The sequence below is a fragment of the Epinephelus moara genome, chromosome 18 (assembly GCF_006386435.1).
Source record: "Epinephelus moara isolate mb chromosome 18, YSFRI_EMoa_1.0, whole genome shotgun sequence".
NCBI classification, from domain to species: Eukaryota; Metazoa; Chordata; class Actinopteri; order Perciformes; family Serranidae; genus Epinephelus; species Epinephelus moara.
Window position 1 is genome coordinate 20024816 of NC_065523.1, and position 27537 is coordinate 20052352.

General features: G+C 41.7%; 3 protein-coding genes across 5 annotated transcripts in view; 1 reads left to right on the forward strand and 2 right to left on the reverse strand.

The window, feature by feature from the left end:
• Window positions 1–606: 606 nt before the first annotated feature.
• Window positions 607–10896, forward strand: ndel1b (nudE neurodevelopment protein 1-like 1b). The gene is made up of 9 exons (XM_050068617.1): window positions 607–753; window positions 3457–3553; window positions 6549–6702; window positions 7933–8081; window positions 8179–8315; window positions 8411–8578; window positions 8670–8761; window positions 8898–9043; window positions 9164–10896. The coding sequence occupies exons 2-9, from the start codon at window positions 3468–3470 to the stop codon at window positions 9252–9254; spliced, it is 1023 nt and encodes a 340-aa protein (XP_049924574.1). The 5' UTR covers window positions 607–753; window positions 3457–3467; the 3' UTR covers window positions 9255–10896.
• A 704-nt stretch (window positions 10897–11600) lies between these two features.
• Window positions 11601–24685, reverse strand: LOC126405077 (medium-chain acyl-CoA ligase ACSF2, mitochondrial-like). 3 transcript variants are annotated; one of them, XM_050068613.1, is made up of 16 exons: window positions 24496–24685; window positions 23804–23999; window positions 23569–23697; window positions 15542–15595; window positions 14948–15066; window positions 14639–14801; window positions 14437–14532; window positions 14214–14365; window positions 14035–14126; window positions 13875–13951; window positions 13669–13776; window positions 13434–13585; window positions 12354–12495; window positions 12111–12221; window positions 11956–12024; window positions 11601–11860 (listed from the first exon to the last, which is right to left on the reverse strand). In XM_050068613.1, exons 1-16 carry the CDS (start codon window positions 24600–24602, stop codon window positions 11810–11812), a joined length of 1818 nt encoding a protein of 605 aa, XP_049924570.1. In that variant the 5' UTR covers window positions 24603–24685; the 3' UTR covers window positions 11601–11809. The 3 variants fall into 3 exon arrangements, with proteins under 3 accessions (XP_049924570.1, XP_049924571.1, XP_049924572.1); XM_050068614.1 differs by lacking the exons at window positions 23569–23697; window positions 23804–23999; window positions 24496–24685 and adding exons at window positions 15945–16073; window positions 16261–16456; window positions 18251–18413; XM_050068615.1 differs by lacking the exons at window positions 11601–11860; window positions 11956–12024; window positions 12111–12221; ... (8 more) ...; window positions 14948–15066; window positions 15542–15595 and adding exons at window positions 18823–19160; window positions 19272–19340; window positions 19427–19537; ... (8 more) ...; window positions 22150–22268; window positions 22671–22724 and having other exon boundaries at window positions 24496–24680.
• Window positions 24686–25995: 1310 nt separating this feature from the next.
• Window positions 25996–27537, reverse strand: part of LOC126405076 (medium-chain acyl-CoA ligase ACSF2, mitochondrial-like) — an 11292-nt gene continuing 9750 nt past the window's right edge. The window contains exons 13-16 of the mRNA XM_050068612.1: window positions 26865–27006; window positions 26548–26658; window positions 26393–26461; window positions 25996–26282 (exon numbers count right to left, since the gene is read on the reverse strand). Coding sequence (XP_049924569.1) covers window positions 26175–26282; window positions 26393–26461; window positions 26548–26658; window positions 26865–27006 — 430 coding nt within the window. The 3' untranslated portion in view covers window positions 25996–26174. The remainder of the gene's footprint in view (window positions 26283–26392; window positions 26462–26547; window positions 26659–26864; window positions 27007–27537) is intronic.

Sequence of the window (27537 nt, forward strand, 5' to 3'; positions counted from 1 at the left end):
TTTCTTAGGATCATTTGTTTTGTAAATGGATGAACATTTTCAGAAGTTTTATTTACACTAAAAAAGCAAACATTTGAAGGGGCTGTTATTCATAAGTTATTATGCAGTGGTTTTACTGGTCTGGCCCACTTGAGATCAGATTGAGCTGTATGTGGCCCATGAACTAAAATGAGTTTAATCCTGGTAAATACCTATAATAGGCCACAGTAGTTGTAACATAAAAACAGACAAAAATAATTAAAAAATTAATAAGGGAGACAAAAAATGCAGTGGTTTAAAACAATAAAAATAAATGAATGGCACATTTCACAGCTAATATTGGCCCCAATAGAGACAATAACAGAGACACAATAGATGAGAAAGAACATTATGGTATTTTGTTGTTCCCTGTCCATGTGTGGTAGTTTCTGGCAATCATATGCCACCTTGTGGTCACTGTAGTGAAACTATGCTGCTACAAATCTACAGTCAAAGAAAATAAAATGTGCTGCAGAGTCTGGTACATCTATTTCTATAGCAGCCCTGCCCAGTTCTGACGTAAGCCTGAATTACGTCAGCACGCACGTCCATGTCAGGATTTACGTCGGTTCCGGGAGACGCGTTGGCAATTTCCTAAACACAGCTCAGTCACTTCAGTATCATCCGAGGCCAGGGTAGGGGAGGTGTGTGTATGTGTGTGTGTTGGATGTGACACCGGCTGGAAGGAGACCCCCTGATACAGAAGATATCTGGACACCGATTTGACATGAGCAGGTACCGAATTTAACCGTGTTAATATCCGGTTTTAATGTGTTTTAATGTGTGTGTGTCGAGGTGTCGTGTTCAGCTCAGCGGCGGCTTCTGTGTCATTCCCGAGATGACAGCTCGAGCTCGGCGTCAATGTCCGGAGGTTTTAGCTCTGATTTTTGCTTCATGTGCGGTTCATTTTTAATCTGTGGTGTTGTCTGTTTTATTTTAACAGCTTAAAACGCATTGTTTGGCTTTAACCTAAGCGTCTGTGCTGTGTGAGATACCCACACACTGACGACACGTTTATTAACGTTAGCTAACCGAAATGACAAAATGCCGCCGTTCAGATAACGTTACATTTGGCCTGATAAATGTCAGTCTGTCATTTTCAGGACTGCCTTTTACCTCTAAAAATGTGTTGCCTGTAAATGACAGTTAATTGTAATGCATGTCAGTTGTCACTTTTAATATTTAAGCCTCCTTTTGTTAGCTTTTAATGATGCTTTTAAAAACATCATGGCTATTTGAAACCTCTAGCATTTGCCTAGCAAATTTGGATGACCTCCTGTACTAAAGCATAGCACAAGGAGCCAAAATATAGGCCCAGGTCAGGGGAGCCCTACTGTACCACCACACCCTGAAAAGCTGTAGGTCAGATTATCATCCACATTAGAGCAAACTAGTAAGACTACAAAGAGGTTTTTGACTCACCCCTCTCACAGGCCCCATTACAAAAATCTGACTTCATCAGTGTCAGCATGTTAACTCTTAGTAAGCACCCAGTCATCTGCAACAAAAGAGGATGTAGAGACAAGAATGTGGGAGAGGAAACTCTCTCTTCGCTACCTTCCTCTGTCTGTAGTTTCTAGATGGCTCCACAGTAAGAGTGCCACCACCACCACCATCATCTTTGCTGGCTATGAGCCCTGCACTCTGTCCTGGTATTGTTACAGCAGACAAATAGATCCAGGGGTCAAGCTGACGCCGCTCCAAAGGATGCTGAAATGAGAGATAACAGGAACTGTCATGTGTTCTGGCAGGGTTTCAGCTCTCGACCTGTTGCGTGATGTAACTCAACCTTGTCGTCTCATTTGGAGTGTGTCCCAGTCTGTCCTTAATATGTTGTCGCTCCTGTCATCGGTCAGTGAGCTAATACATCGTCTAGTCTTTTGAGGGGGTGATTATCCCAATAAGGCCTTTGATCTGAATCACCATGGAAACAGTTTCCTGTTGCTCGTGCCTTTTGAAGACCAGCAGCAGGGACAAATAGAAAGCACTGGATCCCACTCTGACCATTCAGCATCACAACAAATAGAAGATCTGCCATGTTTGCTACATTACCTGGCTCCTCTGGTCTGTGTCTATAATCAGGGGGAAATATTTTGGGTCCCCCCCCCCCCCTATAATCAGGGGGAAATATTTTGGGTCCCCCCCCCCCCCAGGGATATTTAAAGGCTCACCTTGTTCATATGATACGACTAGCATGTTATGTCAGTAACAGCTTGGCAACACTTTCCCTCTCTCCACCCTTGGGGTATTTTGGTCTCCAGTTTCCTTCATGATTTCCTAAGTAGCGTACCGACACGTGAGGCGCCTGTGGGGAGTGCACTGTCTATGACGCCATCTTAGAGGAATGTTTAAAGGAAACAGCGGGCGGTTCTGCCTCTGAGTCTCCATCCCTCCGAATCTAGACCATCTTAGAAAGGAAAAAACACACCCTCTTCTTTGCCTAAGCCCAAGACAGGCTAGTCTGGCCAAAATAATACCTTCCTTAAACTGTTGAGTGTAGTTTGCCTGACCTTTAGTCCAGCTAAGCGGTTTCCTGTGCGGCATTCCCTGGTTGTCAGACCTATATCCAGGAAATCCTTGTAATATCTGCTAGGATTATGAATACTCCTGGTGCTACAGCTATGGGACTGTCAGGGGGGCAGCAGCTGTGTATCCCCCCACACTGAACACACACAGCGGCTCTTTCCAGATGTGTTAAATAGTTTCTCGAAACCTGCCACATAGATCACAGAGCGAGACAGAGTTTACTAGCTCACCAGAAAAGAGGAACAACTTTTTACTTAAGTGTTATTTCCGCAAACAGGACGCAAGATGAAAACTTCTAACACTAAGTCAAAACTTCTGAACTAGGCTACAACATACAGCTTTGATCTGTTCAGCATTAGCCACGCTTAATTAACATGGATTTCCTGTAGTAATGCTGGCATCACATAAGTCGAGCTGCAAGGTTATACATTTAATGAGGAGAAGGCACACTTCTGTTAGACACTGGACACATGTCACTGAGGCTGTTCAGTCACCGACAAGCTTGCCAAAAAATGAGGCAATAGTCTGTGATTAATGAGTAACTAATAATGACATGATCTCAGAGCGGCAGGATAACAAGGCCAGGCCGATCTTGCGCTGTTCAGCATTTTTTAAGTAAAGAGAGATCTGTTCTGTTATCTTCTCCAGTCAGGAATGAGAGACATTTTTTTAATCTTGATGTGCCCGTTTGCTCAGCTCTGAGATAAGATGGCAATGCACGGTGCATGATTCTGCATGCCAGAGGATGCAAATAGCACAAGTCTTGTACTGTGTTTGAGCCACCTGCTAGTTTATTTTCCAATGCTTGTTCTACTTTTAACCTCACGAGCATTGGCGTTGCATCATTTTCACATGTGGTTTAAGCACCTGGCTAATTGTTGTGAGGCTAATAAATGTCTCTTTAATCCTCAGGGTTCCCTGACATGGACACAGAGATGATTCCCAAATTTTCGTCAAAGGATGAGGAAGTTGACTACTGGAAGTCCCAAGCCCTCAAATACAAGAAAAGGTAGGCAGTGTGATTTACCTCTCATATGAGAAGTGTCTGAATGTCTATATATATGTGCATAACCTCTTCATCCATATTTAACATCTTGTTAAGAACAGTTATGACATACTGTTCGGCTATAGGATAGATGTTTTGCTGTGCATGGAGAGTGTTACCGGTTGTCTGCTAAGTTTATTCTTGCAAATTGAGTTATGTAACAACGTGTCACGTTTTATTTTGTGATCTGTCTTGCAAAAACGTTGAACCAAATAGCAGATGGCAGCAATCTCCCATAAGAAATAAGCACACTCGGAAAACATAAACACTCCACACAGAGGGAAGCCTAATTTGTTTATTAAGGAGCTGTAGTCACTCACTCTTACATAATAGTAATAAGCTGACTGTGTAGTTTTCTCTGTAGTTATGAAAGACATGATTACACAATGCTTTTTTCATCATCTATGACTATTTTCTTTTTAATTTGTGGTATTTTTCTATAAAGTTGCAGCATAGAAACCCATGTCTAGCCATATAAGGCAAATGACCAGACAAGCGTTTTGAAATTAGTGCCCACAGCTGCGGCTTACACAGGAGGAAATGACTACATCTTTGACTTCTTAGACAGAAATCACAGTCTGTGTCTGTGCTCTGGCAGTGGTGCTTGTGAGTGTTGTTTAAATCTTTGTTGAACTTCGTCTGTCTGTCTTTTCTATTTGTGGAGAAGGGCCCCTGTTATGCTCTCAAAGGAAGTGTAGACCTGCACACAGAGGGTTAAAGTCCTGGTGGTTTTCTAAGAAATTCCTGCTGTGGGTACATAGGGGAAAAACTTCAACCCATGGAAAAAATAACTCCAAGTATATAGTGGCTTGTCTCACACATGTTTTGGAGCGTGCTTTTTCTCATGACTACTCTTACGGTAAACCGCTTACAGTGGCAGCGTGTAGTGTGGATAATAGCCCCTTTCCACCAGAATTGGCGCAGATATGGAGGTTTTTTTAAACATGAGAAAATACGCTAAAATAGGCGAAGTGCTTTAGAGTCAAACCAAATGCATTTGAAACACTAAGGAGAATAAAACACCAGGATAAAAGACACAATACAAGAAGGGCAAAAATTAAAAATCAAGTTGATAATCAAGAAATTAAAAACCAATAAGATGCCAATAAAATAAACAGCAAGGTCAGATAAAATCAGGACATGCTCTTTGATGAAAGTACGTTTTTAGGAGAAAGTTGGATGACCCAGACAGCCTCTGGGGCCTGATTACAAAAGCTCTGTCCCCTTTGGTCTTCAGCCCAGACCCTGCCCTTTGCCCGATGATGTCATACTATGCAATTGACATTGCTGATAGACCAGAGCTGCCAGAGCTGCTCTACAGTATACAAGTATGTCACGTTCAGTGTTACAAATGTGCCGGAAAAACAGGTTAGTAAGCAGTAGATATCAGCATGGAGGCCAATGATAATGTTACAGTGGTTACTTCTTTTTTATATCTCTTACTTATTCAGTTTGTCTTCGGTACCAACTAATTTGGAGCAATGTTTGAGCACTGCTTGGACAAAGATGAACAGAATTTGTGGCAGCACATTGTTGCATCATACCACAAAAGGGGCGAAAGTTAGTGTGTCCACCAGGGCATCGTACTTCCACCACTGCCGACTGGAGACATTCAGAGCTACAGCTGATAAATAACCCATTACTACTGCAGAGTCATTTGTATCTGGAATGAATGCTGATTGAAACCTTTCCAACTAAAAACAAAAGCCAGATAGTTTGTTTGTTTTTGTCCAGTGGGAAAGGGACCTATTGAAAAGTTGTCTCCTTTTAAACTTCATTTTTTCTGCTTCGACATAAAACATTTCATGAATATCACTTTAAAAATGTGAAATGGTCTTGCGTTGCCTGAGAGCTGCACATAAGTGAAATAAAAACATTAAAGCTACATTTAAAACATTAAAACAAGATGAGAACAAGGTAAAACCACACATAATGATAAAATAAAACCGTGACAAATAACTCTAAGCATGTATACCAATATAAAGTTTGTCTTAAATATTAATAAATAAGTGACAGCAGCAGTTTAAAGTGCATACTTTAATGTACATACAGAGTGCTGTTGGTCGTTTTAAACTATATAAAGTGTGAGAGCCTGACTGTCACACAGTATAGTTACAGGGCCCAGCGTGCTGATGAAGCAGCCACTGAGGTATTGGTATGTGTGGAACAGCCCCGCCACAACAACTGATTCATGGATTCCAGCGCTCTGCAGAGCCACTGTGAGGCCATTATCCCAGCACAAGTCAGCTGATCTCAGAGCAGTGTTAACCACGGTGTCATTCTGTGTGTGCACACTCTTGACAGCAATAAATTAGGGCCCTTAATAAACTCAGAGATTGCCATCAAATTTATTTTTCCATCCTGTTCCATGTTAAATTGATTGCATGTCAGACCTACATTATGAGTTACTGTGTGTGTTTTAAGGTTCTCTGCATGGGGTCATCCCTGACCAGCGTGTACACACATCCTGTTTCTTAGCACATGTCCCCATCCTGTTTTTCTGTGCCCTCTCATTTTCTCCTCACCTCTGACCTTTAACCTCTCCCACAGCTGAGGACACATGACAGCAGACCTGTTTTCCTGAGCTACTTCTCAACCACCTACTGTCACAGTTCAGCTGTCTCCTTAGAGATGTATATTTAGAATGCTTAACTCGACAATGCTGAGCCTTGCACCGTTTCCTGTTTGGCAGTGGCAGGACTGAAGGTTAAAAATCCACAAATATCTGACTGGGCTTTTTATGCAGGGTTATTCCTGGCTGTTGGAGATAAAGCTAGAACATGCCTGAGCCTGGCTCATCTTACAGGACAAAAGCCAGTCATTTTTCCAGAGCTCATGTGCGTGGTCATTCAGCCAGTCAGCTATACAGAGCTGAATGGTGGATGATGAACAGGGTTGCTGGTAATTGACAGTGATTGTTAATGTGTTTCCCCTCTGTGTCTGTGTGTGTGTCATCCAGTTGCTACGATGCCCAGGAAGAGCTGCAGGAGTTCCAGGAAGGGAGCCGGGAACTAGAGGCTGAGCTGGAGGCACAGCTCGGCCAGGCCGAACACCGCCTCAGAGACCTCCAAGTTGAAAACGAGAGACTGAAGAACGAGGTGTCAAACCTCAAGGTAACTGGGCCTGGTGAATTGCCGTGTTGCTTACTTTGGGATTTGGCTTGCTTGTGCGGTCTATGGGTCAGGACACCAATAAAGTCATTTGTGGTTACTTAAGAGGTTATCTGATCTCTGTTGGATCCTGAGGACAAGGTCCAATGTCTTATTTTTATGTTAGGTGTTATTAAGGCATGCTGTTAGGTAATCCTCCAGCACTCTTTAATTGGATTGGAAGAAAATAGAAAACTGCCGGGACAGATTTAGTTCTTAATCACTGCAGGCGTGAACAGGAGTCAGATTCATTCAGTGTGCTTTCGTGTGCGTAGCAGAACAAATTACTGCGCACACCGTTAACCATGATATTAATTACCACTGTATACAGAGCAGAAAAGTATTGTGATTTCATACGGCCCAACATGTGATTGCAGCTAAAAACAAACTGTGTGCATGAACAAGAGAGGTCATGAATCATGCTCTCCTGTCTTGGTGCATCTGGGACCACGATACAGGCGTGCTAACTGTACTGTGAAGCACCACAGCGCCTCCCTGGAGGGGAAAAAGAGGCTCTTTGAAAGCAAAATAATGTGTAAAACATGATCTTGACTGTCTTATGATTCACCGGGTTGTAACAACAATAGTGGTACTGTTGTCAAATTAAATGGGATGTTTCTTTTTCCTGGAACTAGGCCTGGGTATTTAGGGTATTGACCGGAATAACCAAGTACAAATACCATCAGAAGTTCTCCAGTGAAACGATACCTGCAGTCGACCCCCTAAAATAAAATGACTACTTGTATGGTTTTGTTTGCAGCCAGTTACCACAAGCATTGTTCAGTTTAATGTGACATGTGATTTGCCCACAACCACAGCAGCTACAAGCCATAGAGTCTGTGGTATGGTGAAGCTGAGTGCTGTGTATTTGACAGTGTTGGCAGTTCAGTGTGCAGATATACAACCAAAACATTTGAAAGTACGGCTATGCTACGTGCCCGTGGTGTCTGGTGGCATTTTACACGACTGAATGCTTCCATTCACATGATGGCTATTGAATAAAGCAGAACAAAGACAGGTATCGAATGAAGTACTCTGCTGGTATCTGTGTCACTTAAGGACACTGGTTTTGGTACTGGTATTGTCATTTTTTTTAAACAATACCCAGCCCTACCTGAAACAACAGATTTGGTTTATGTCCTTGTGTCTCCGCACACTCACTCACAAGCTCTTTTCTCTTCTTCACTCTATCAGGAGAAGCTGGAGCATCAGTATGCCCAGAGTTATAAACAGATTTCCATGTTGGAGGACGACCTGGGCCAGACACGCAGCATAAAGGAGCAGCTCCACAAATATGTCCGAGAGCTTGAGCAGGCCAACGACGACCTGGAGAGAGCCAAGAGGTCAATATATGAATTATTTTGGAGGGCGCTGAGGTGATGCTAAATTCTAACGGGGTTGTTTTAACAATTGTGCTCTTCAACCTCTACATATATGCAGGGCCACAATAGTGTCTCTGGAGGACTTTGAGGGCCGTTTGAACCAGGCCATTGAGAGAAACGCCTTCCTGGAAAGTGAGCTGGATGAGAAGGAATCTCTTCTTGTGTCTGTGCAGCGGCTGAAAGACGAAGCCCGAGGTAAAGACAGGAATCCATTCTGCCTTTTTGCAGGCAATATGTCATCTGTGTAACAGTCAGAGGAGGAGTTTTTCACGACTTTTTGTCTTCTGCAGATCTGAGACAGGAGCTGGCGGTACGGGAGCGGACCACAGACAGGATGTCAGCCCCCAGCTCCCCCACCTTAGACATCGACAAGATGGATTCAGCAGTACAGGCCTCTTTATCCCTCCCAGCCACGCCTGTGGGAAAGAACATAGAGCACGCCTTCATCAACCCAAAAGGTCAGGATGAATTCATCTCACTCTTTATTACATATGCCAAATGAGAGATTCACTGATATGTATTCTAACGTCGGCTCCTGTCCTCGTGCAGCATTGACCAACGGCTGTGGCAACTCATCCCTCACTCCTTCTGCTAGAATCTCAGCTCTTAATATTGTTGGCGATCTCCTGAGGAAAGTTGGGGTAAATATTAAGCCCTATCTTTTTAACACATACTTACATTAATGGAGGCGGAGTGCATCCTCCTGAGCCACAGGAGAAAATTAAAAATGTTTATGATCAGGCTAAATACAGATTGTATTTCCTGCTTTCTGACCAGGCTTTGGAGTCTAAAATCGCCGCATGCAGGAACTTTGCCAAAGACCAGGCAGCAAGGAAAAACTACTGCACAGACAACGGCAAACTCATCAACAGCAACGCCACAAAGTTCTCTCACTCTCTACATACCACTTACTTCGACAAAACGTGAGTCTTTCAGCAAGTTTTGCTCTTCCTGTGCGTAGTGTATACAGTATATGCGTATTTGTTTCCACCCTGTACGTGCGTCAGTGTTTGCTAATGTAAATGTCCATGTGGCAACTGCAGGACTGTAAATGGCCTGGACCCGAGCTCCTTGACCTCCATTGCAGCATCCAGAGCCGTGTCTCCACCAGGCATGCTGCCTCTGAGCGTGTGAGGGTTCCTCACACCACATAAACCTCTACTGAAATCACCCAACACAATGTGGGAATGGAGAGGACACTTGAAAGACCATTACATTGTGTGCCAGGTGTGTGTGTGTGTGTGTGTGTGTGTGTGTGTGTGTGTGTGTGTGTGTGTGTGTGTGTGTGTGTGTGTGTGTGTGTGTGTATGTGTGTGTGCGCGTGAGAGAAAGAGTTTGAAAGAAAGAGTGATGTGCGTGTGTTCGGGATTGTGCATTTTTTGAACGTGACGTGTGGAAGAGAGGCTCGACTATACAGTGAACTCGCCTCCAGTTTTGCAGCTCTAAATGCATCTGTGAGTAGGTGCACATATGTCCCTACCACATATTTGCATGTGCCTGAAGCTGTACCATGCTTGTATGAATGTCAAATGCGTTGCTCTCTAGATGTCAACTCTGAAGTGGCACTGTTATATTCTTAGTTCCACTGAAAACTACTATCTCCGACAAAAGGTCATCGGCAGACCACAGCTTCCTCTTAACCTTCGTTTCCTTCTGTATTTTCACTTTAATTGCACAGTTAAGCTAATTTCCATTTAGAATGTATGATATTTAAAAAGGGATGTGTTCATTATTATTAATTTATCTCACAGTACGCTTTAAAATGCAATATTTCTGCTATTTTCTTGCATGTGTGCGTATGTAATGTGGGGTTGGAGAGGTGTAGTTGGACCCCATGTTCATGACTGAAGTGAATGTTGATCGTTCAAAGCCATGTAGCCATAGCGCAGTCGTTCCTCTTTGTCACTGGCTACTTGCTGTTATTAATTTGGAAACAGTCTCCATGTTACAGCTTGGAATCAGCTGGTTCTGTCCGCTGGGTTAAACCCGCACTTAAACAAACTGCTCCTCACAGGTTTTGCTGCAGTCGATATTCCTCTGTAACATTTCGAGGAAGCAGTTTTGCCTTTTTTTTTTGTGTGTAAATGTTTAATGTATAGGTTTTTTTTTTTAAATCACGTGACAGGCTCATTTACCTCATTCTGATGTAATGGCAGTTATCCGCAGTGGATTCATAATATAAGTAGGTGAATTCGGCTTTATAAAACGCACACAAAAGGATACTCTAAAGTGAAATGAAACTGAGATAAGGATCCTTTTTGAGACTGTCTGTTAACTTTGGCTGGTGTATGAACTCATGGTCCATCGGGGCCTTTGTGTCATGCAGCATATTTTGCTGCTTCTGTGTTATGTTGTGTGTGTCTTGGATTTTTAGCTGGCTGGATATTGGCACTGTATTCATTTTACATGCCTGTGTCTAAATCCATTTTGCCCACATATCTCCCCCTTTCACAGATTTTTTTTTGCCACCATTTTGAAGCATTATTTCAAGCCTTTAGTATTAATTTTTATTTGATAATACTATATGAGATGTCATTTTGGGCACTCTATGAGCCTGTCACTACAGTGTGTTCTACAGTCAGTGTGTGTATATAGCTTGTAAGGATGGTAATTTTGCATACCACATTTGTACATACTGACATTCGACATTAAGGTCTTATTTATTTCAGATTCTGTATGGCATGTTGAGCTAATGAATGGTTTAAGCCATTGTATTATGATATAAAATTGTTTGTCAAAATTGTTTAAGTAAATAAAGATTGAAATGATAAATATATATGTTGTGTAGTTTGGGTCATGTACTAGCACAAGGTTGATTTAATGGACATTTTCCAAAGCTCGTAGTCACATCTTGTGGCCTTCATCAGTGGATGGAGTTTGTTTTGTTGTCATTTCTATTGTACAGTGTTAAAACTTTTTCTTTTTTTGGGGGGGTAAAATGAAAATAGACGCATTATGATTTAATGGTTGTAGAATAATGACACCATCAGCATTTAGACTGGTTCCCTACAAGCCACAATTTCACCATGCAGTTCTGTATGTCACTGGGTAAGATCTCCCAGGAAAATTAAGTCTTGATTGCGAGCACAAAGGAAGTGCGTCAACAATTACGCAACTGAAACAGGAAGAGGATAGCACTTTTGTTCCCCCAGCAGCTATCAGTAGTAGTTATGAAAGAGTATCAACATAAGTTCTTTGCAGATACTATCCCAGTAGTGGAAATGCTTGACGGTGAAACAACAGACTTAACTGGAAAATGCGGTAGTTGCTAGGCTGTGAGGAAAAAGGAAAGCAATCCAGCTGTCTTTGCAACAGCAACACCAACAATAATCCCACTTAAAAATGCTGAGGGCTCACATGAGAGAAGTTTCAGTTGGTTGCAATCTGCAACCTCACCACAAGATGCCACTAAATCCTACACACTGAACTGTACGCACTTTAAACTGTGTTCAAGGTCAATAATGACACTTCAAGCTCAAAGATGATGTAAGATCTCTACTATTATATAAACATTAAAACAAGAAATTAATGAGGAGTGAAATATGAGGTAAAAGTAAAAGAAGTTCAAGTAATGACGATCCAGGAGACGTTAAATGGTCCCAGTTGAGCTCTCAATTAATCCAGCACTGCTGGTTTTCTGACTTTTATCCAGCTGATGCACTCAAATACAGTCCATAGGGTCCACACATTTAAAGGCATAATTTCTTCTCCATGTCCTCCTTTAGTATGTTCTTCTTGATCTAGAAAAAAAGTGGCAGCCATGTTAGTCTCATTGAAATCAACCATAATTCTGCACTGCCTTCTTGATGCTGCTGTTACAGTCGGAGAATCGTACCTTTCCAGAGGCTGTCAGAGGGTAGCTGTCTACAAACATCACATAGTGTGGAATCTTGAAGTGAGAAATCTAGGAAGGAACAACACAAACTGTACTGCTCTGCTCTGTTTTTGAGTATTTTGAGCATTTTTATTTATCATGTCGCCCACTCTCACCTGGCCTTTGCAGAATGCTTTTATCTCCTCTGCACTGGAGGTCTGGCCCTCCTTCAGCCTGATGCAGGCACACACCTGCTCACCCATCCTCTCATCTTTCACTCCAACCACCTGGGAAACAGACAGAGAAATACAACACCTAGAATGTAGGTTTAATGTAGTGCAACAAGGTGTATGTTTGCTGTGACTGTTTGGAAGCAATGTAGTTGATCTTTGCTCCCCTCTAGTGGTTCCAAGTCTCACCTGCACCTCCTGTACTTTGGGATGTGTAAAGAGAAACTGCTCTATCTCAGCAGGGTAGATGTTCTCCCCTCCTCGGATGATCAAGTCCTTTATGCGTCCTTCAATGCGGCAGTATCCCAGACTGTTCAGACTGGCTGTGTCACTGTGTAGAAGAAAAATCACAGATGTAACATGTGAGCGTCAACCCTTGCTCCTCTAACATGCTTCTATATTTTCTCTATGAGACATTCAGTTTATGTTGTACATACATCGATCAGGTGACAGGTGAAGTCCTTAATAATATATATACAATGTTCTGCTGGTAAAACCCAGGGTCCTGACATCCACGTGAATGTCACTTGACACACACCACCCACACAAACACAATTGCAGACCAAGTGCATTCCTTCATGGCAACACCACTCCCTGATAGCAGCCCCACTGCCCCAACAGCACAATGCACCATGTCGTAATCCAAAAAACTGCTCAGGAATGGCCGAAGAAGCGTCAAAGAGCTCAAGATGTCTACCTGACCTCCAAATTCCCCAGATCCTAATCTGTTTGAGCATCTGTGGAATGTGCCAGAACCAATGCAATCCATAAAGGCCCCACCTCACAACCCACAGGACTCAAAAAACCCACTGCCAATACCTTGGTGTCAGACACCGCAAGACACTCAGTGAGGCCCCACCGTGGCTCAGACTTGATTCTGATCCATTGAGGCATGGACATAGGAGCTCTGGGGTACTGGAACATCTCACGGATGCTTGATTGGGTTGGGATCTGGGAAATTTGGAGGCCAGGTCGACACCTTGAAGTCTTTGTCACGTTCCTTTGGCCATTTCTGAGCATGTTTTTGTGGTGTGGCAGGGCACATTGTCCTGCTTGGGGGAGGGCACGGCTATCAGGGAGTGCTTTTTAGGGGATGTACTTGATCTGCAATTGTGTTTCGATGGGTGTTATATGTCAAAGGGCGTCCATATTGATGCCAAGACCCAAGGTCTCCCAGTAGAACATTGTATTGCAACAAGATAATCAATGTTAATGACTTCACCTGTCACTGGTTTTAATGTGGTGGCTGATTGGCGTATAGGATCTTACCCAGTCCTGTACCAGCGGTCTTGGGAGATAACCTCTCTGGTCTTCTCAGAATCCTGCCAGTATCCATGCATCACACAGCTGCCTCTGATCATCAGCTCTCCTGAGGCCCCCAGAGGGACAATCTCCCCAGTAGTAGGGTCCACCACTTTGGCCTGTAGTGAAGACACACAGGTATGAGTCACAGTGTTGTTACGGTGATGTGTAGATAAAAGTTTGTCCACAAAATAAGACATACCTCAGTGTGGTTCATGATGCATCCAACAGTATTTAACTTCAGGTCCTCGTTGTCGTGTGGGAATCCCAGAAATGTAATGGGGCTGTTCTCAGTGGTTCCATAACCTAACTGTTAAAACATGATGGACACATGTTCTTATATGTGCTATACTCGTATAAGTATAACACAGCATTATTTAAAAAGGTAAAGGGCATGTAGCCGCTCACCGTTATCTCTTTCATGTTCATGTCTGTTCTCAGTCTTCTCACAATCTCAGGAGGGCATGGAGAACCTGCCATGATGCCTTTAACACAGCAGCACATACATAAAGACGCCTCAAAGGCCTCAAATACATAGTAATTATTTTTCAGTCTTCAAATCACTCACCAGCTTCAACTGATGACAGATCGTATTTGTGTAAATCACTTTGGCTGAGCATGTCGGTGAACATTGTGGGAGTGCCATAGACGACATTGCACCTTGAGTGACAAAAAACAATAAGAATCGATAAAGGTGCCTGTTACTGTAGATTGAAAGTCATTTAGGTGATGAGCAGCATGCCATACTTTTCACTCTGAATGGCCTCTAGGTTGGCTCGGCTGTTGTAGCCAGTAGAGGGGAAGACCAGTGTGATGCCATGTACTGCCATATTCATCCCTCCCACTACAGAGCCAAAGCAGTGATACATGGGTACAGGCACACACACTCGCACCTGAGGCTGATAGAAATATAAGATTAGTTACATTTCACGTTCTGTTTTGGCAAATCAAGAGACAAGTATAGACTTACTCTGCATCCATAACCCATTCGAAGACCCATAAAGTAGGCATTGTTTACAATATTGTAGTGGGAAAGACATGCTCCCTTTGGACTCCCTGTAGTCCCCTGGAACAAATAAACAAGCAACATGATTTGTTTTGAATCATTGTAAGATTATAATGTCAGTCACATACAATACATGTGTGATAGTGTGAAAGATGCTGAAGGTTACTGATGTGAACTGGATGTTGATGGGCTCATCGAAGGACAGTTTACTCTGCAGATCCATCAGCTCTTTGTGGTGTCGACTCTCTCCTGCTTGCATCACATCCTCTACGTGGAGCATCCCTGGCTGTCTGCTATCTGTCACAATCACCATACGCAAGTCTGGCAACCTGGCAGACCCAAAACAGGATTCTTAGGTCACATCCACAAAACTATTACTTGTATAATGTGAAGTATTTACAGTTGTATACTCCAATAATGACAACAGAGGAAGAACATGCGTTACATGTGACATTTCTCATTGGCTCAGTCAAACCTGGAGCTTCTGATTGTGCCTGTTGGCGCTATGTCGATCTCTGGGCAGAGCTCCCTCAGCATCTCACAGAAATTTTGGGTTTTAAAGCGGGTTGGGCAGACCACAGCTTTACACTGGACCTGCATGGGACAAATCAGGTCTTTTGAATGCATGTTCTCACAAAGTTAAAGTATTATTTTCACTGTGAAAAGAGTAAATTGTCAGATGTCATATTTTTGTATCTGACTTTGGTCCAGCAGCACAGTAAGTATGTGATTATCAGTGGTGAAAGAAGCACTCAGATCATTAACTTAAGAGGGAGTAGCAGTGCCACAGTGTAGAAATACAAGCCCAATCCTGAATTCAAACTCTTACTTAAGCACAAGCAGTAGAATGTAAATGTACTTAAAGTACAAAAAGTTAAAGTTCTCATGCTGAATGGTCCATTTCAGAATAGTGTTAAAGATATTAGTGAATTCTAAGTATTCATGGATAATATGCTTCAGGTGGAGCTTCTGTTTAACTGTATATACTGCCATGTAGCTTGTGAAGTTCACCAAGGTTGACGGCACCACTGATGGTTATGTAAGTATGCTGTTACACAACTCATCCTACCTTCTTTAGAGTAAACTCCACTTCCTTCACCTGATAGGCCGGGTTCAATGACACCTGCACATATAACAGTTCAACGTCATGCGTATGTATACAGCCCCTAAAAACACATTTTCCAGAGGGCTTTATAGTACAAACCATATCTCATACATGATGTATTCTGTACTACATGACTGGATACTACATTACGACATACTATATTTAGACATTAATACCTGTTTACATCAAAAATGACAGAATAGATCCCAGGGCCCCTGAACGGGGTCAATGTCCGGCTCATTGACACTTGACAGCAGAGTGTTTGGTAACACAGAGCATACTGTCTGTTTAACCATGAGGTAGCACAAGTGTAATTTTAAAGGTGTAAATAACAATAAAGTAATACGATTCAAAATGGGTAACTGACCAGTATAATTCCAGCTTTGGCTGAAGCAAACTGGAAAAGGATCCATTCATATGTGTTGGGTCCCCAAACTCCCAGTCTGTCGCCTCTCTTCAGGCCCAAAGCAAGCAGACCTGCAGCCGCCTTGTCAACCTGCACCAATAAAAGTGACAGCAATAGCAGATGAAGTGCAAACAGAGGTATATTATACCTCTGTTTGCACTTGATCATTTTTTGTGATTTATTAGACAGTCACCAGTATAAAATGAGTACTGTCTATAGGGAGATACATGTAGGCCCTTGGAAGCAAGAAGCTAAAGGCACAAAATCTAAAACTCACGTCTTGTTGAAACTGTGAAAAGGTTTTCCGGATGCCGTCCTGCAGGAAGACCACAGCTTCACGGTCAGGCCAGCGTTGCACTGTGGAGTCCAGGCTCTGACCTACAGTCAGGGGGAGCAGAGAGATGGTGGAGGTGCCGTGGACATAGCTGGTAGTCAGAGAGGGTTTGTGAGGAAGACTGTCCACGTGGAGGGACCTGGCGAACAAAGAATTAGGAAAAGAACAGCAGTCTATTATCGTGCATGGACTTTGATCTGAGCATCACAATTAATATCAATAATCCAGCTTTAAAATTCCTTTTCAGACACTTTGAGATTAAACAGTGTTGCCAGTTGATATTTTTATAGTTCGCCCTCAGAAATATTGAGAGATCATGGAGACCTTGAAAATTTGATGACACTATACACTCATAATTTCTGCTCATTTATCATTATTGATGAACTCCCAAATGACGATTACATCATTTTTAAACAGTACTTCGCTGTAAAAATAATTACAACATATGGTAGTTTCTCTTTTACACTGTGCACCCTTCTGCGCAGTGCATGCAAATCTTTGCAGGCATGCAGGACTTGACACAACGCCAGTCTTATTGCATTATGGGTAATGTCGGCACCGCGTCATGACAAAGAAAAATAATGCATAAAAAAACTCTGGTTTCTGCTGTGTTTATTTTATGTATTTCATTGCTGCTGACTCGGAAGCTTAGCAATGTACTGCCGCAGTGAAACATATTTTAGCCACCTGAAAAAACCAATATGAAAATAAGTGTATGCTTTATTTGAATATTTTCTCTGCTTTACCTTAGATGCTGTAGGAGAACAGCAACTCCAGTGTTCTGCTAAGTAAAATTACTGTTTTTGTCAATGGAGTCTGAAGGCTCCAAGATAACGGCTTCCCCTTCAGAACAGACTGACAGACAGCAAGGTAAGGCGGTTTAAAAATTCTTATTATAGCATACATTTAAACTGATATTTCATTTTATAAGTTGGCCTTTTTTATGTGTCTGAAAACGAACCAGTAGAGGCAGCATTTTCCACCTTCCTCATAACTACAACGTGAAGCTCATCAGTAAGGATAAGGTGATGAGTGATGTCCCTAACAGTGCTAACAATGGCAACAACACTGGAGGGTGGTTGCTATGCTTTTGCAATGCTGCTGTTGCTTTTGTCAGCGCTAACCGCCTGTAACCACTGTATGAGCACAGTGAGGAGTGGCACTGATTAGCTAGCCAGCGGGACACAAACACAGGGACTCAGGGTTTTTTTTGGGGAGTTTTTCCTTATCCGCTGCGAGGGTCATAAGGACAGAGGGATGTCGTATGCTGTAAAGCCCTGTGAGGCAAATTGTGATTTGTGATATTGGGCTTTATAAATAAAATTGATTGATTGATTGATATGCACTTACAAACGTACAAACGCTAACATGCATGCGCAGCTGGACCATCTTCCACAAAAATGATAAGAGAAGCTCAGATTAAAACACAGAGAGGGAGCATGACTACATTCTCTACTCTGCATACTCCGCTATGGCAGACAGTGGTTTGCTGCAATATCAATGCTCTGAATGTCTATACAGCTCCGTTACTAATATGCATTGTCTCTATTAGAAAAAAAGTCAAAGGCCTTTGCTCTTGAAAATGTGAACACAGCTCAATCGAGAAATTCTTATGTATAAGATGTGAATATTAACATACCAACAGTCAGCAAATGAGAAATACAGGCAGACAAGGGCACACTGAAGGTTGCAGGGTTAAAGTCTTAGGTAACCAGCTGTTTAATTTGATCCTTCAGGCTAAATGTGAAGAACTCAATAAGGCACAGACTGTGTCTAACAGCCTACTGTTTGTCTTTCAATCATTAACTGAAAACCATATTGATGTATATCTCACCATGATCTTTATGCTTTAACTATTACAGACTTACATGGAACACAAACATTGTAAAGTGACACCATGTTGCCATTTGACCACTGAGGAACATAAACTTACCGACACCACTGGAGCAAACTTGTGCTGCATAATTTCCAAGCCTTGCCATGTTTGAGTCCATCCACGTGTCTGAGCCTGTGAGCACAGGATCTTAGCAGTGTTGACATTGCTCTGACAGTCTGTTTCAACTGGATCTAAACACTGGTTATACTGGCCTTACCTGCCTATCTAAAGCACGTGTTATTGTTAACTTTCACTCATCCTCATTGGCTGAAAGCCAATTGGCCATGTCAAACACATTTCCGCACACTCTAAGAAAGCGTTAACTATAAATAACCCATATCAATCATTAACCAATACTGAGAAGGACAGACAGAAAGCGCTCCAACAAGGTTTCACAGCATTCATCCTCCTGACACACTAGTGGTGTGAGCAGCAAGAGATTTATAATGTCTGCACTCAAAAAGCAAGAGACAAAGAGCTGTCAACAAACCTGAGCCACTAAGAAAGAAAAAAAGCAGGCATTACACTCCGTTTATACAAAAATATGCTTATATTTATTAAACCATCACACTCACACTTAACCTGTTAACACCGTCTTGGACAGTAGTATGGAAACATTGTCCCAAACTTATAGGCTAGGGAGAAAATAGCAGAAATATCCCATAATACTCATTTATGTTTAAATGCAGAGGCAGAAAATTTGCTGTAGTATTTTAAAAATACTGTGTGACTCTGCTTAAATCTTGCTTGTAGAAATTCTGTTTGAAGTCAAACTGATTTTAACAATTTTAATAAAAATATCATGATAAAATGTGCAAATATTTACATACTGAACAAATAGTTGGTTTGAATTATTACAGCTTGACATGATGGAGCCTGCAGTGCCACCTACAGGCAAGGAGTTACTCAGACAAAATTAAAGGCTTAATTTCTTCTCAATTTCCTCTTTTAATACATTCTTCTTGACCTGTAAAAACAAAAAGCAGCAGCCATTTCAGTCTCAGTGTAGTAATCAACCACATTTCAGCGCTGCCATCTTAATAGTTAGGTTGCTGGTGTCAAATCAAAAGTGTCGTACCTTTCTTATAGCTGTCAGAGGGTAGCTGTCTACGAACATCACATAGTGTGGGATCTTGAAGTGAGAAATCTAGGAAGAAACAACACAAACTGAACAGCTGTGCTTTGATTATGAGTATGCTGGGATATTTTGTGTATTATATCATCTGCTCTCACCTGGCCTTTGCAGAATGCTCTTATTTCCTCTGCACTGGAGGTCTGGCCCTCCTTCAGCCTGATGCAAGCACACACCTGCTCACCCAGCCTCTCATCTTTCACTCCAACCACCTGGGAAACAGACAGAGAAATACCACAACTAGAATGTAAATGCTGTTGATACAGATTTTGTGTACAGCTGCTATTCCTGGTTTGACCAACAGAGATCGCACCTTTATTTTGATATTCCATTAGATTTGGTCATTGCCACTTCCTGTCCCACCCTCACTTTCCCACACTGTGGTTTTGTCAGATCAGAAGATGATGGATAGCCGGCATGTTTGTCACGTTATTGTTCGGCAAAAGATAAAGATTTAAGATAAAGACTAAACCCCCCTCCCATTTCGGAGCTGCAAGCGGGCAAAGTGGTCAGTACAATTTTATTGTGTAACTTTTATTTCAACTTTTGTGTCATTTCATGGACTGTGTATATCGAAATTCATTGTTATATTTTGTGTCTGTTTGTAGTTCTACGGTGGTGATTGATGGTGCAACGTATTTGAAGGCATCAATAAAAGATAAACCCATCTGTATAAAGAACCGGAGTCCTCGCATGTTTCAAATGGGAGCATATAGAATGTAGATTTAATGTCTCAGCTCTTTAGTAAAACAATGATTATATTCTTGTGAAATTAACAATGAAAAGAACGTCTACAATTGAAAGTTTGGCTTCTAGGTGTATTTTTGCTGTCAGCTGTTCAGAGACAATGTCTCTGATCTTTGCTGCCCTCTAGTGGTTCCAAGTCTCACCTGCACGTCCTGAACTTTGGGATGTGTATAGAGAAATTGCTCTATCTCAGCAGGGTAGATGTTCTCCCCTCCTCTGATGATCAAGTCCTTTATGCGTCCCTCAATGCGGCAGTATCCCAGACTGTTCAGACTGGCCGTGTCACTGTGTAGAAGAAAAATCACAGATGTAACATGTGAGCGTCAACCCCTGTTCCTTTAACATGATGACTCTGTATTTTCTCTATGAGACATTCAGTGTACATTGTATGTACATCAATCAGGTGACAGGTGAACTGAATAACATTGATTATCGTGTTACAATGCAGTGTTCTGCTGGCAAAGCCCTGGGTCTTGACATTAATGTGGATGCCACTTGACAAAGCACCACCCTCACAAACACCAATGCAGACCCTTCACCTGTCACTGATTCCGTTGTAGCTGATCACTGTATAGGATCTTACCCAGTCCTGTACCAGCGGTCTTGGGAGATAACCTCTCTGGTCCTCTCAGGATCGTCCCAGTATCCATGCATCACACAGCTGCCTCTGATCATCAGCTCTCCTGAGGCCCCCAGAGGGACAATCTCCCCAGTTGTAGGGTCCACCACTTTGGCCTGTAGTGAAGACACACAGGTATGAGTCACAGTGATGTGTTATGGTGATGTGTAGATAATAGCTCATAAAATGGGGTGTACCTCAGTGTGGTTCATGATGCATCCAACAGTATTTATCTTCAGCTCCTCGTTGTCTTGTGGGAATCCCAGAAATGTTAAGGGACTGTTCTCAGTGGTTCCATAACCTAACTGTTAAAACACGATGCACACATGTTCTCATATGCTGGAGAAGCTATACTCATATAAGTTTTATATTGGACATAAAACCTCTCACCGTTATTTCTTTCATGTTCATGTCTGTTCTCAGTCTTCTCACAACCTCAGGAGGGCACGGAGAACCTCCCATGAGGCCTAAAACACGGCAGCACTTATTGAAAAGCTTGCTAAACACCAATCTAAATACAACACAGTCTTCAAATCACTCACCAGCTTCAACTGATGAGAAATCGTACTTGTGTAAATCTGGTTGGCTGAGCATGTCAGTGTACATTGTGGGAGTGCCATAGAAAAAATTGCACCTTCAGTGAGAAAAGTAAGAATCTATTAAGTTACATAATGTTGTTTATTTAAAAGTAATTTAGGTGATGAGCAGCATGCCATACTTTTCACTCTGAATGGCCTCTAGGTTGGCTCGGCTGTTGTAGCCAGGGGAAGGGAAGACCAGTGTGATGCCATGTACTGCCATACTCATCCCTCCAGCCACAGAGCCAAAGCAGTGGTACATGGGTACAGGCACACACACTCGCACCTGAGGCTGAAAGAAATATGGCCTTTAAGATTAATTACACTTTCACTACCTGCGTTTTCCTAAAATAAGAAGAGACAAGTATAGACTTACTCTGCATCCATAACCAAGTCGAAGACCCAAAAAATAAGCATTGTTTACGATGTTGTGGTGGGAAAGACATGCTCCCTTTGGACTCCCTGTAGTCCCCTGGAACAAATAAACAAGCAACATGATTTGTTTTGAATCATTGTAAGATTATAATGTCAGTCACATACAATACATGTGTGATAGTGTGAAAGATGCTGAAGGTTACTGATGTGAACTGGATGTTGATGGGCTCATCGAAGGACAGTTTACTCTGCAGATCCATCAGCTCTTTGTGGTGTCGACTCTCTCCTGCTTGCATCACATCCTCTACGTGGAGCATCCCTGGCTGTCTGCTATCTGTCACAATCACCATTCGCAAGTCTGGCAACCTGGCAGACCCAAAACAGGATATCCACTGTACCATTAACTGTAGATTGTGTGTTAAGTATTTACAGTCTCTTGCTCCCAAAATGAGAATACAGGAAGAATATGCGTTACATGTGACATTTCTCATTGGCTCAGTCAAACCTGGAGCTTTTGATTGTGCCTGTTGGAGCTGTGTTGATCTCTGGGCAGAGTTCCCTCAGCATCTCACAGAAACTTTGGGTTTTAAAGTGAGTTGGGCAGACCACAGCTTTACACTGGACCTGCATGTGACAAATCAGGTCTGTTGAATTTATATTCTCACAGAGTTATATATAAGGATAGTTTTTTTCTATGAAAATACTGAAAATACATGTAGTTCTCTCATGTGGTGGAAGTCTCAGGTCTTTTACTTAAGTAAAATGTAGTAAATGTAGAAATACCGCAGTGTAGAAATACTACACAATAGTATTTCATTCAAAATACTAAAGTAAAAACTTGTATGCTGTATGACTCATTTCAAAGAACCATGTATTGTCTATTTATATTTTGTATTATTAATATGAACCTGAAAAGTAACTTGAAACTGAAGGTATAAAATAAATGTAGTGGAGTAAGTGTAAAGTAGCAAAAAACTGAAATACAGTACGGTACAAGTTCCTCAAGTGAATGTACTTAGTTACTACCTTCTTTAGAGTAAACTCCACTTCCTTCACCTGATAGGCCTGGTTCAATGCCACCTGCACATATAACAACAGTTTCACGGCAAATGTACGGTACATGCAACCCTTGAACATACATTTTTCACAGTTTCACATCAAGTCTATGTATACAACCCCTCAACACATTTTTCAAAGGACGTTATAGTACATGCCATACCTTACACATGATATATTCTGCACTACATGATTACACTGTAGTATTATTATTATTATTATTATTGGTGGGAAATTATAACAGAGGAATATATTTGCCATTTTAATATCAAGAACACTTTCATGTTTTGTGTATACAGGACGTTGTTGAATCAGGGAATCCGTGTGGACACCACGAAAAAGGATCCTAATTGACTTTACATTGGCATTGTTTCCGTGGCACCAGCACGTAATTTCAACCCATTACGTGCTGCCACCACGGAATGCGGTGTTAAGAGGTCGTGCTCATTTCACGTATTTCTGTGAGATCAGGTTGCATAAAGGATCAGCCTGTGATTTCAAAATGTACTTTCTACTTTTAGTGGGATTTTGAATCCAGCCATCAGTTGGTTAATGATTTTGGTTTTCACTGACTGTTGTTGTGTAATTTTGTTCTCAACAAATCATACAATGTACATCAGTAAAGATTTTCAACTTAAATAATACATTCATCAAGATCTGATGTGTGATTTAAGAGTTCCCTTAGTGTCATACTGTACATAGATATAAATACTTATTTCTTTTACAACAACAGAGTAGCTCTCCAGGGCCTCTGATAGGGGTCAATGTCCTGCTCACTGACACTTGACAGCAGGGTGTTTGGGTACACAGAGCACACTCTTTAACCACAAGATTAAACTGTAAATCTGTAAACAACTCCCACACTGACCAGTATAATTCCAGCTTTGGCTGAAGCAAACTGGAAAAGGATCCATTCATACGTGTTAGGTCCCCAAACTCCCAGTCTGTCGCCTCGCTTCAGGCCCAAAGCAAGCAGACCTGCAGCTGCTTTGTCAACCTGCGTCACAACAGCAGATATTTTGTCACCACGGTAATCATTCTTTAAATCATGGATAGTTTTTAGGGGTTAATACATGCATAAAGTCACAAAATATCTAACAGACATCTTGCTGAAACTGTGCAAAGGTTTTCCGGATGCCATCCTGCAGGAAGACCACAGCTTCACGGTCAGGCCAGCGCTGCACTGTGGAGTCCAGGCACTGGCCTACAGTCAGCGGGAGCAGAGAGATGGTGGAGGTGCCATGGACGTAGCTGGTAGTCAGAGAGGGTTTGTTGGGAGGAGTGTCCACATGGAGGGACCTGGCATACAAAGAATGAGGAAAAGCACAAGTGTTTCACACCAAGAAGGAGCCACTGTTTCAGTGCACTGATAATAACCCTTAAAGCTGATAAAACATATTAAAAATCAGTCTCTGCTTATTATAGTCATGATCATTGAGTTTTCTCTTTTGTAAAACAAAATTATTCTCCAAACTTTCCAGTACGTTGGGTCACCATGAACTCAGAAATATTCAGTTGAATTTGTAGCAGAGGTGGCATAACCTACAAGTACAGCACACGAGTAAAAGAATATGTTTTTCTAAGAAACAAGTAATTTTCATGTTCCTTTTTTGAACTGTAGCCCACCAGAACAAGAAGCATCTTCCAGTGTCTGTAATAATGTTTTTAAAATCACTGACCGACAACCAATTCTATGTTCTGATCTTTGTCACTTGATTTAAAAGCATCTTCAATAAGTATTTGAGTACAACCATGTTGCCATTTCACCACTGAACATAAAAAGCATTGAACTCACCGACCCCACTGGAGCAGACCTGTGCTGGGTAATTTCCAAGCTTTGCTGTGTTTGAGTCCATCCACAGATCTGAGACTGTGAGCACAGGATCTTAACAGTGCTGACATTGCTCCTAAGTATCAAACAGTCTGTTACAGCTGGATCTAAACACTCGCTGGTGAGAAGATACTGGGTCCTAACAACTAATATGCTCTTTTTTTCCTGCCTTTCTTGAGTTGAAATTTACCTCTCATGTGTAATCTTTAACTTCCACTCATTCTCACTGGCTACAAGCCAGTTGTCAATTTAGAAAGATGTATACTGTCTGCACTAAAAAAGCCAAAGACAAGGAGCTGATAACAAACATGAGCCACCAGGACAGAAAGAGGCTGGCACTACACATCAGTATATTTAATAATAACAATAATAATAATAAACTGATATATATATGCACCTTACATACAATAAATGCAGCACAGAGTTCTCTACAACGAGCGCATTATAAGCACTGAGTGCTTCACATGAAAATAGACATAGTGGACATAAAACAGACAAGGCAATTTAATATAAAAGGACATTTAAAAACAGTTTAAAACATGGACTGACTGATTCATAAAATCATAGATTTGTAAAACTATAAATCATAAAATCCAGTAAGATTCTAAAAGAGTTGCAGCAGCGTAAAGCGTAAATAGAAAGTGGAAATTTATTGAAACATCTTGTCTAACAAATTGACACAGAAATATTTCAAAGATGAACAATATAATGCCAAACCCTTGTCAACTTGACTTGGTAGCACAGAAATTGTATTGCACATTGCATCTGTTCCTGAGTTATGGCGCTGAATAATGGCCAGAAAAGTAACATTATGATGCCACAGTGAAGATGACCTTTGACCTTTGGATATAGAATGTCATCACTTCATTATTTTATGCTATTAGACATATGTGTGACATTTTGTCATAATTACATATACATTCTTGAGATATGGCTAAAACATGTTGTGTTATGCTACAAATGTCTGACAGGATAAAATGATAAAGTGATGACTTTTTTTCATTCAAAAGGTTGATAATCACAAACTGAACAAAATGTTGGTTTGAATGATTACAGCTTCACATGATGGAGCCTGCAGTGCCACCTACAGGCCATGGGATACTTTTTCCTGTGAACACGCAGATCCATGCCAAGTAGGACATGGATCAAGCATCCCACAGTGCAATCCAGGACCAACATTGCTATCAACCAGTCACGGCCCTCTAAAATCATCAGTGTGCTGCGCCTGTGCTTCTTTTAAAATTCTTTGAGCTTCTTCAGAGCTAAGCTACATTTACAAAGTAGAAGTTAGGACAAGTGAACAAAATCCTTATGAGGATTAGCTAGATGAGTTAGCTTGCTAACAAGGGAGGCTATGCTAACAAGTAAGCTTCCCAATAGGCTAGAATATTGTTTTAAGCTTGTTAGCATAGCCTACCTAGTTAGCAAGCTAACTTGCTAATCCTGCCGTAGTTTATGAGGTTTTTGTCCGGTGTTACGGAGAATTTTGTTCAATTGGACAAACTTAATCTTGGAAAACTTGGTTGAGCTCGGAGCAGCACAGTGATGATGTCAGAGGGCTGTTTATGGGTAGTTGCAGTGTTGGTCCAGGAACGCACTGTGAGATGTTGATCTCGGAGCATGTCCTACTTGGTTCAATCACATCATGCAAAAGGACACCCCTTGTTAATATAATTAACAGTTTTTCCACTAAAACAACTTGAATGGAATAATTTCTTCTCCATTTCTTCCTTCAGTATGTTCTTCTTCACCTAACAAGACAAAAAGTAGCAGGCATTTCAGTCTCATTGTAGTGCTCAACCATGTTTCAGCGCTGCCATCTTAGTAGTTAGGTTGTTGGTGTCAGATCAAAAGTGTGTACCTTTCCTACAGCTGTCAGAGGGTAGCTGTCTACGAACATCACATAGTGTGGGATCTTGAAGTGAGAAGTCTAGGAAAAAACAACACAAACTGAACAGCTGTGCTTTGATTATGAGTATGCTGGGATATTTTGTGTATTATATCATCTGCTCTCACCTGGCCTTTGCAGAATGCTCTTATCTCCTCTGCACTGGAGGTCTGGCCCTCCTTCAGCCTGATGCAGGCACACACCTGCTCACCCAGCCTCTCATCTTTCACTCCAACCACCTGGGAAACAGACAGAGAAATGCCACAACTAGAATGTAGATTTAATGTCTCAGCTCTTTAGTAAAACAATGATTATATTCTTGTGAAATTAACAATGAAAAGAACGTCTACAATTGAAAGTTTGGCTTCTAGGTGTATCTTTGCTGTCAGCTGTTCAGAGACAATGTATCTGATCTTTGCTGCCCTCTAGTGGTTCCAAGTCTCACCTGCACGTCCTGTACTTTGGGATGTGTATAGAGAAATTGCTCTATCTCAGCAGGGTAGATGTTCTCCCCTCCTCTGATGATCATGTCCTTTATGCGTCCCTCAATGCGGCAGTATCCCAGACTGTTCAGACTGGCCGTGTCACTGTGTAGAAGAAAAATCACAGATGTAACATGTGAGCGTTAACCCCTGTTCCTTTAACATGACTCTGTATTTTCTCTATGAGACATTCAGTGTACATGGTACGTACATCAATCAGGTGACAGGTGAATTGAATAACATTGATTATCATGTTATAATGCAGTGTTCTTAATGTGTGGTCTCTTTCATCTCAGCTCACGAGGAGACCCAAGCTGCGGCTCTTTAAGCTATCGTATGTCTGCGTCCAAGAGTCCCACTTCGGTCACCGCCGATAACAATGTGATCATTAATCATATCGGATGACTGTTTACCTTCTGTTGGTTGGTTTTGCTTGTAGATAGTCGGAAGACTTTCTTGCTTCTCCCCAATTTCTCTTCAAGAATTGACCGCAGTGATTTCTTCATCTAAATCATCAACGTGTCTCTTCGACCCCATCCCAACTAGGCTACTTAAGGAGGTCTTTCCTTTAGTTAACACTCATATATTAGATTTGATCAATATATCCTTATTAACAGGCTGTGTACCACAGTCTTT

Excerpts from the sequence above, each read along its gene's own strand:
- ndel1b (XM_050068617.1), top strand. The coding sequence starts at position 3,468 with ATGGACACAGAGATGATTCCCAAATTTTCGTCAAAGGATGAGGAAGTT. Across the intron at positions 6,703-7,932 it reads ACGAGGTGTCAAACCTCAAG|GAGAAGCTGGAGCATCAGTA; the intron begins GTAACTGGGCCT and ends TCACTCTATCAG. Across the intron at positions 8,082-8,178 it reads GACCTGGAGAGAGCCAAGAG|GGCCACAATAGTGTCTCTGG; the intron begins GTCAATATATGA and ends ACATATATGCAG.
- LOC126405077 (XM_050068613.1), bottom strand. The coding sequence starts at position 24,602 with ATGTCAGCACTGTTAAGATCCTGTGCTCACAGTCTCAGATCTGTGGAT. Across the intron at positions 23,698-23,803 it reads TTGCACAGTTTCAGCAAGAT|GTTGACAAAGCAGCTGCAGG; the intron begins GTCTGTTAGATA and ends GTTGTGACGCAG. Across the intron at positions 12,025-12,110 it reads AAGCATTCTGCAAAGGCCAG|ATTTCTCACTTCAAGATTCC; the intron begins GTGAGAGTGGGC and ends GTTCCTTCCTAG.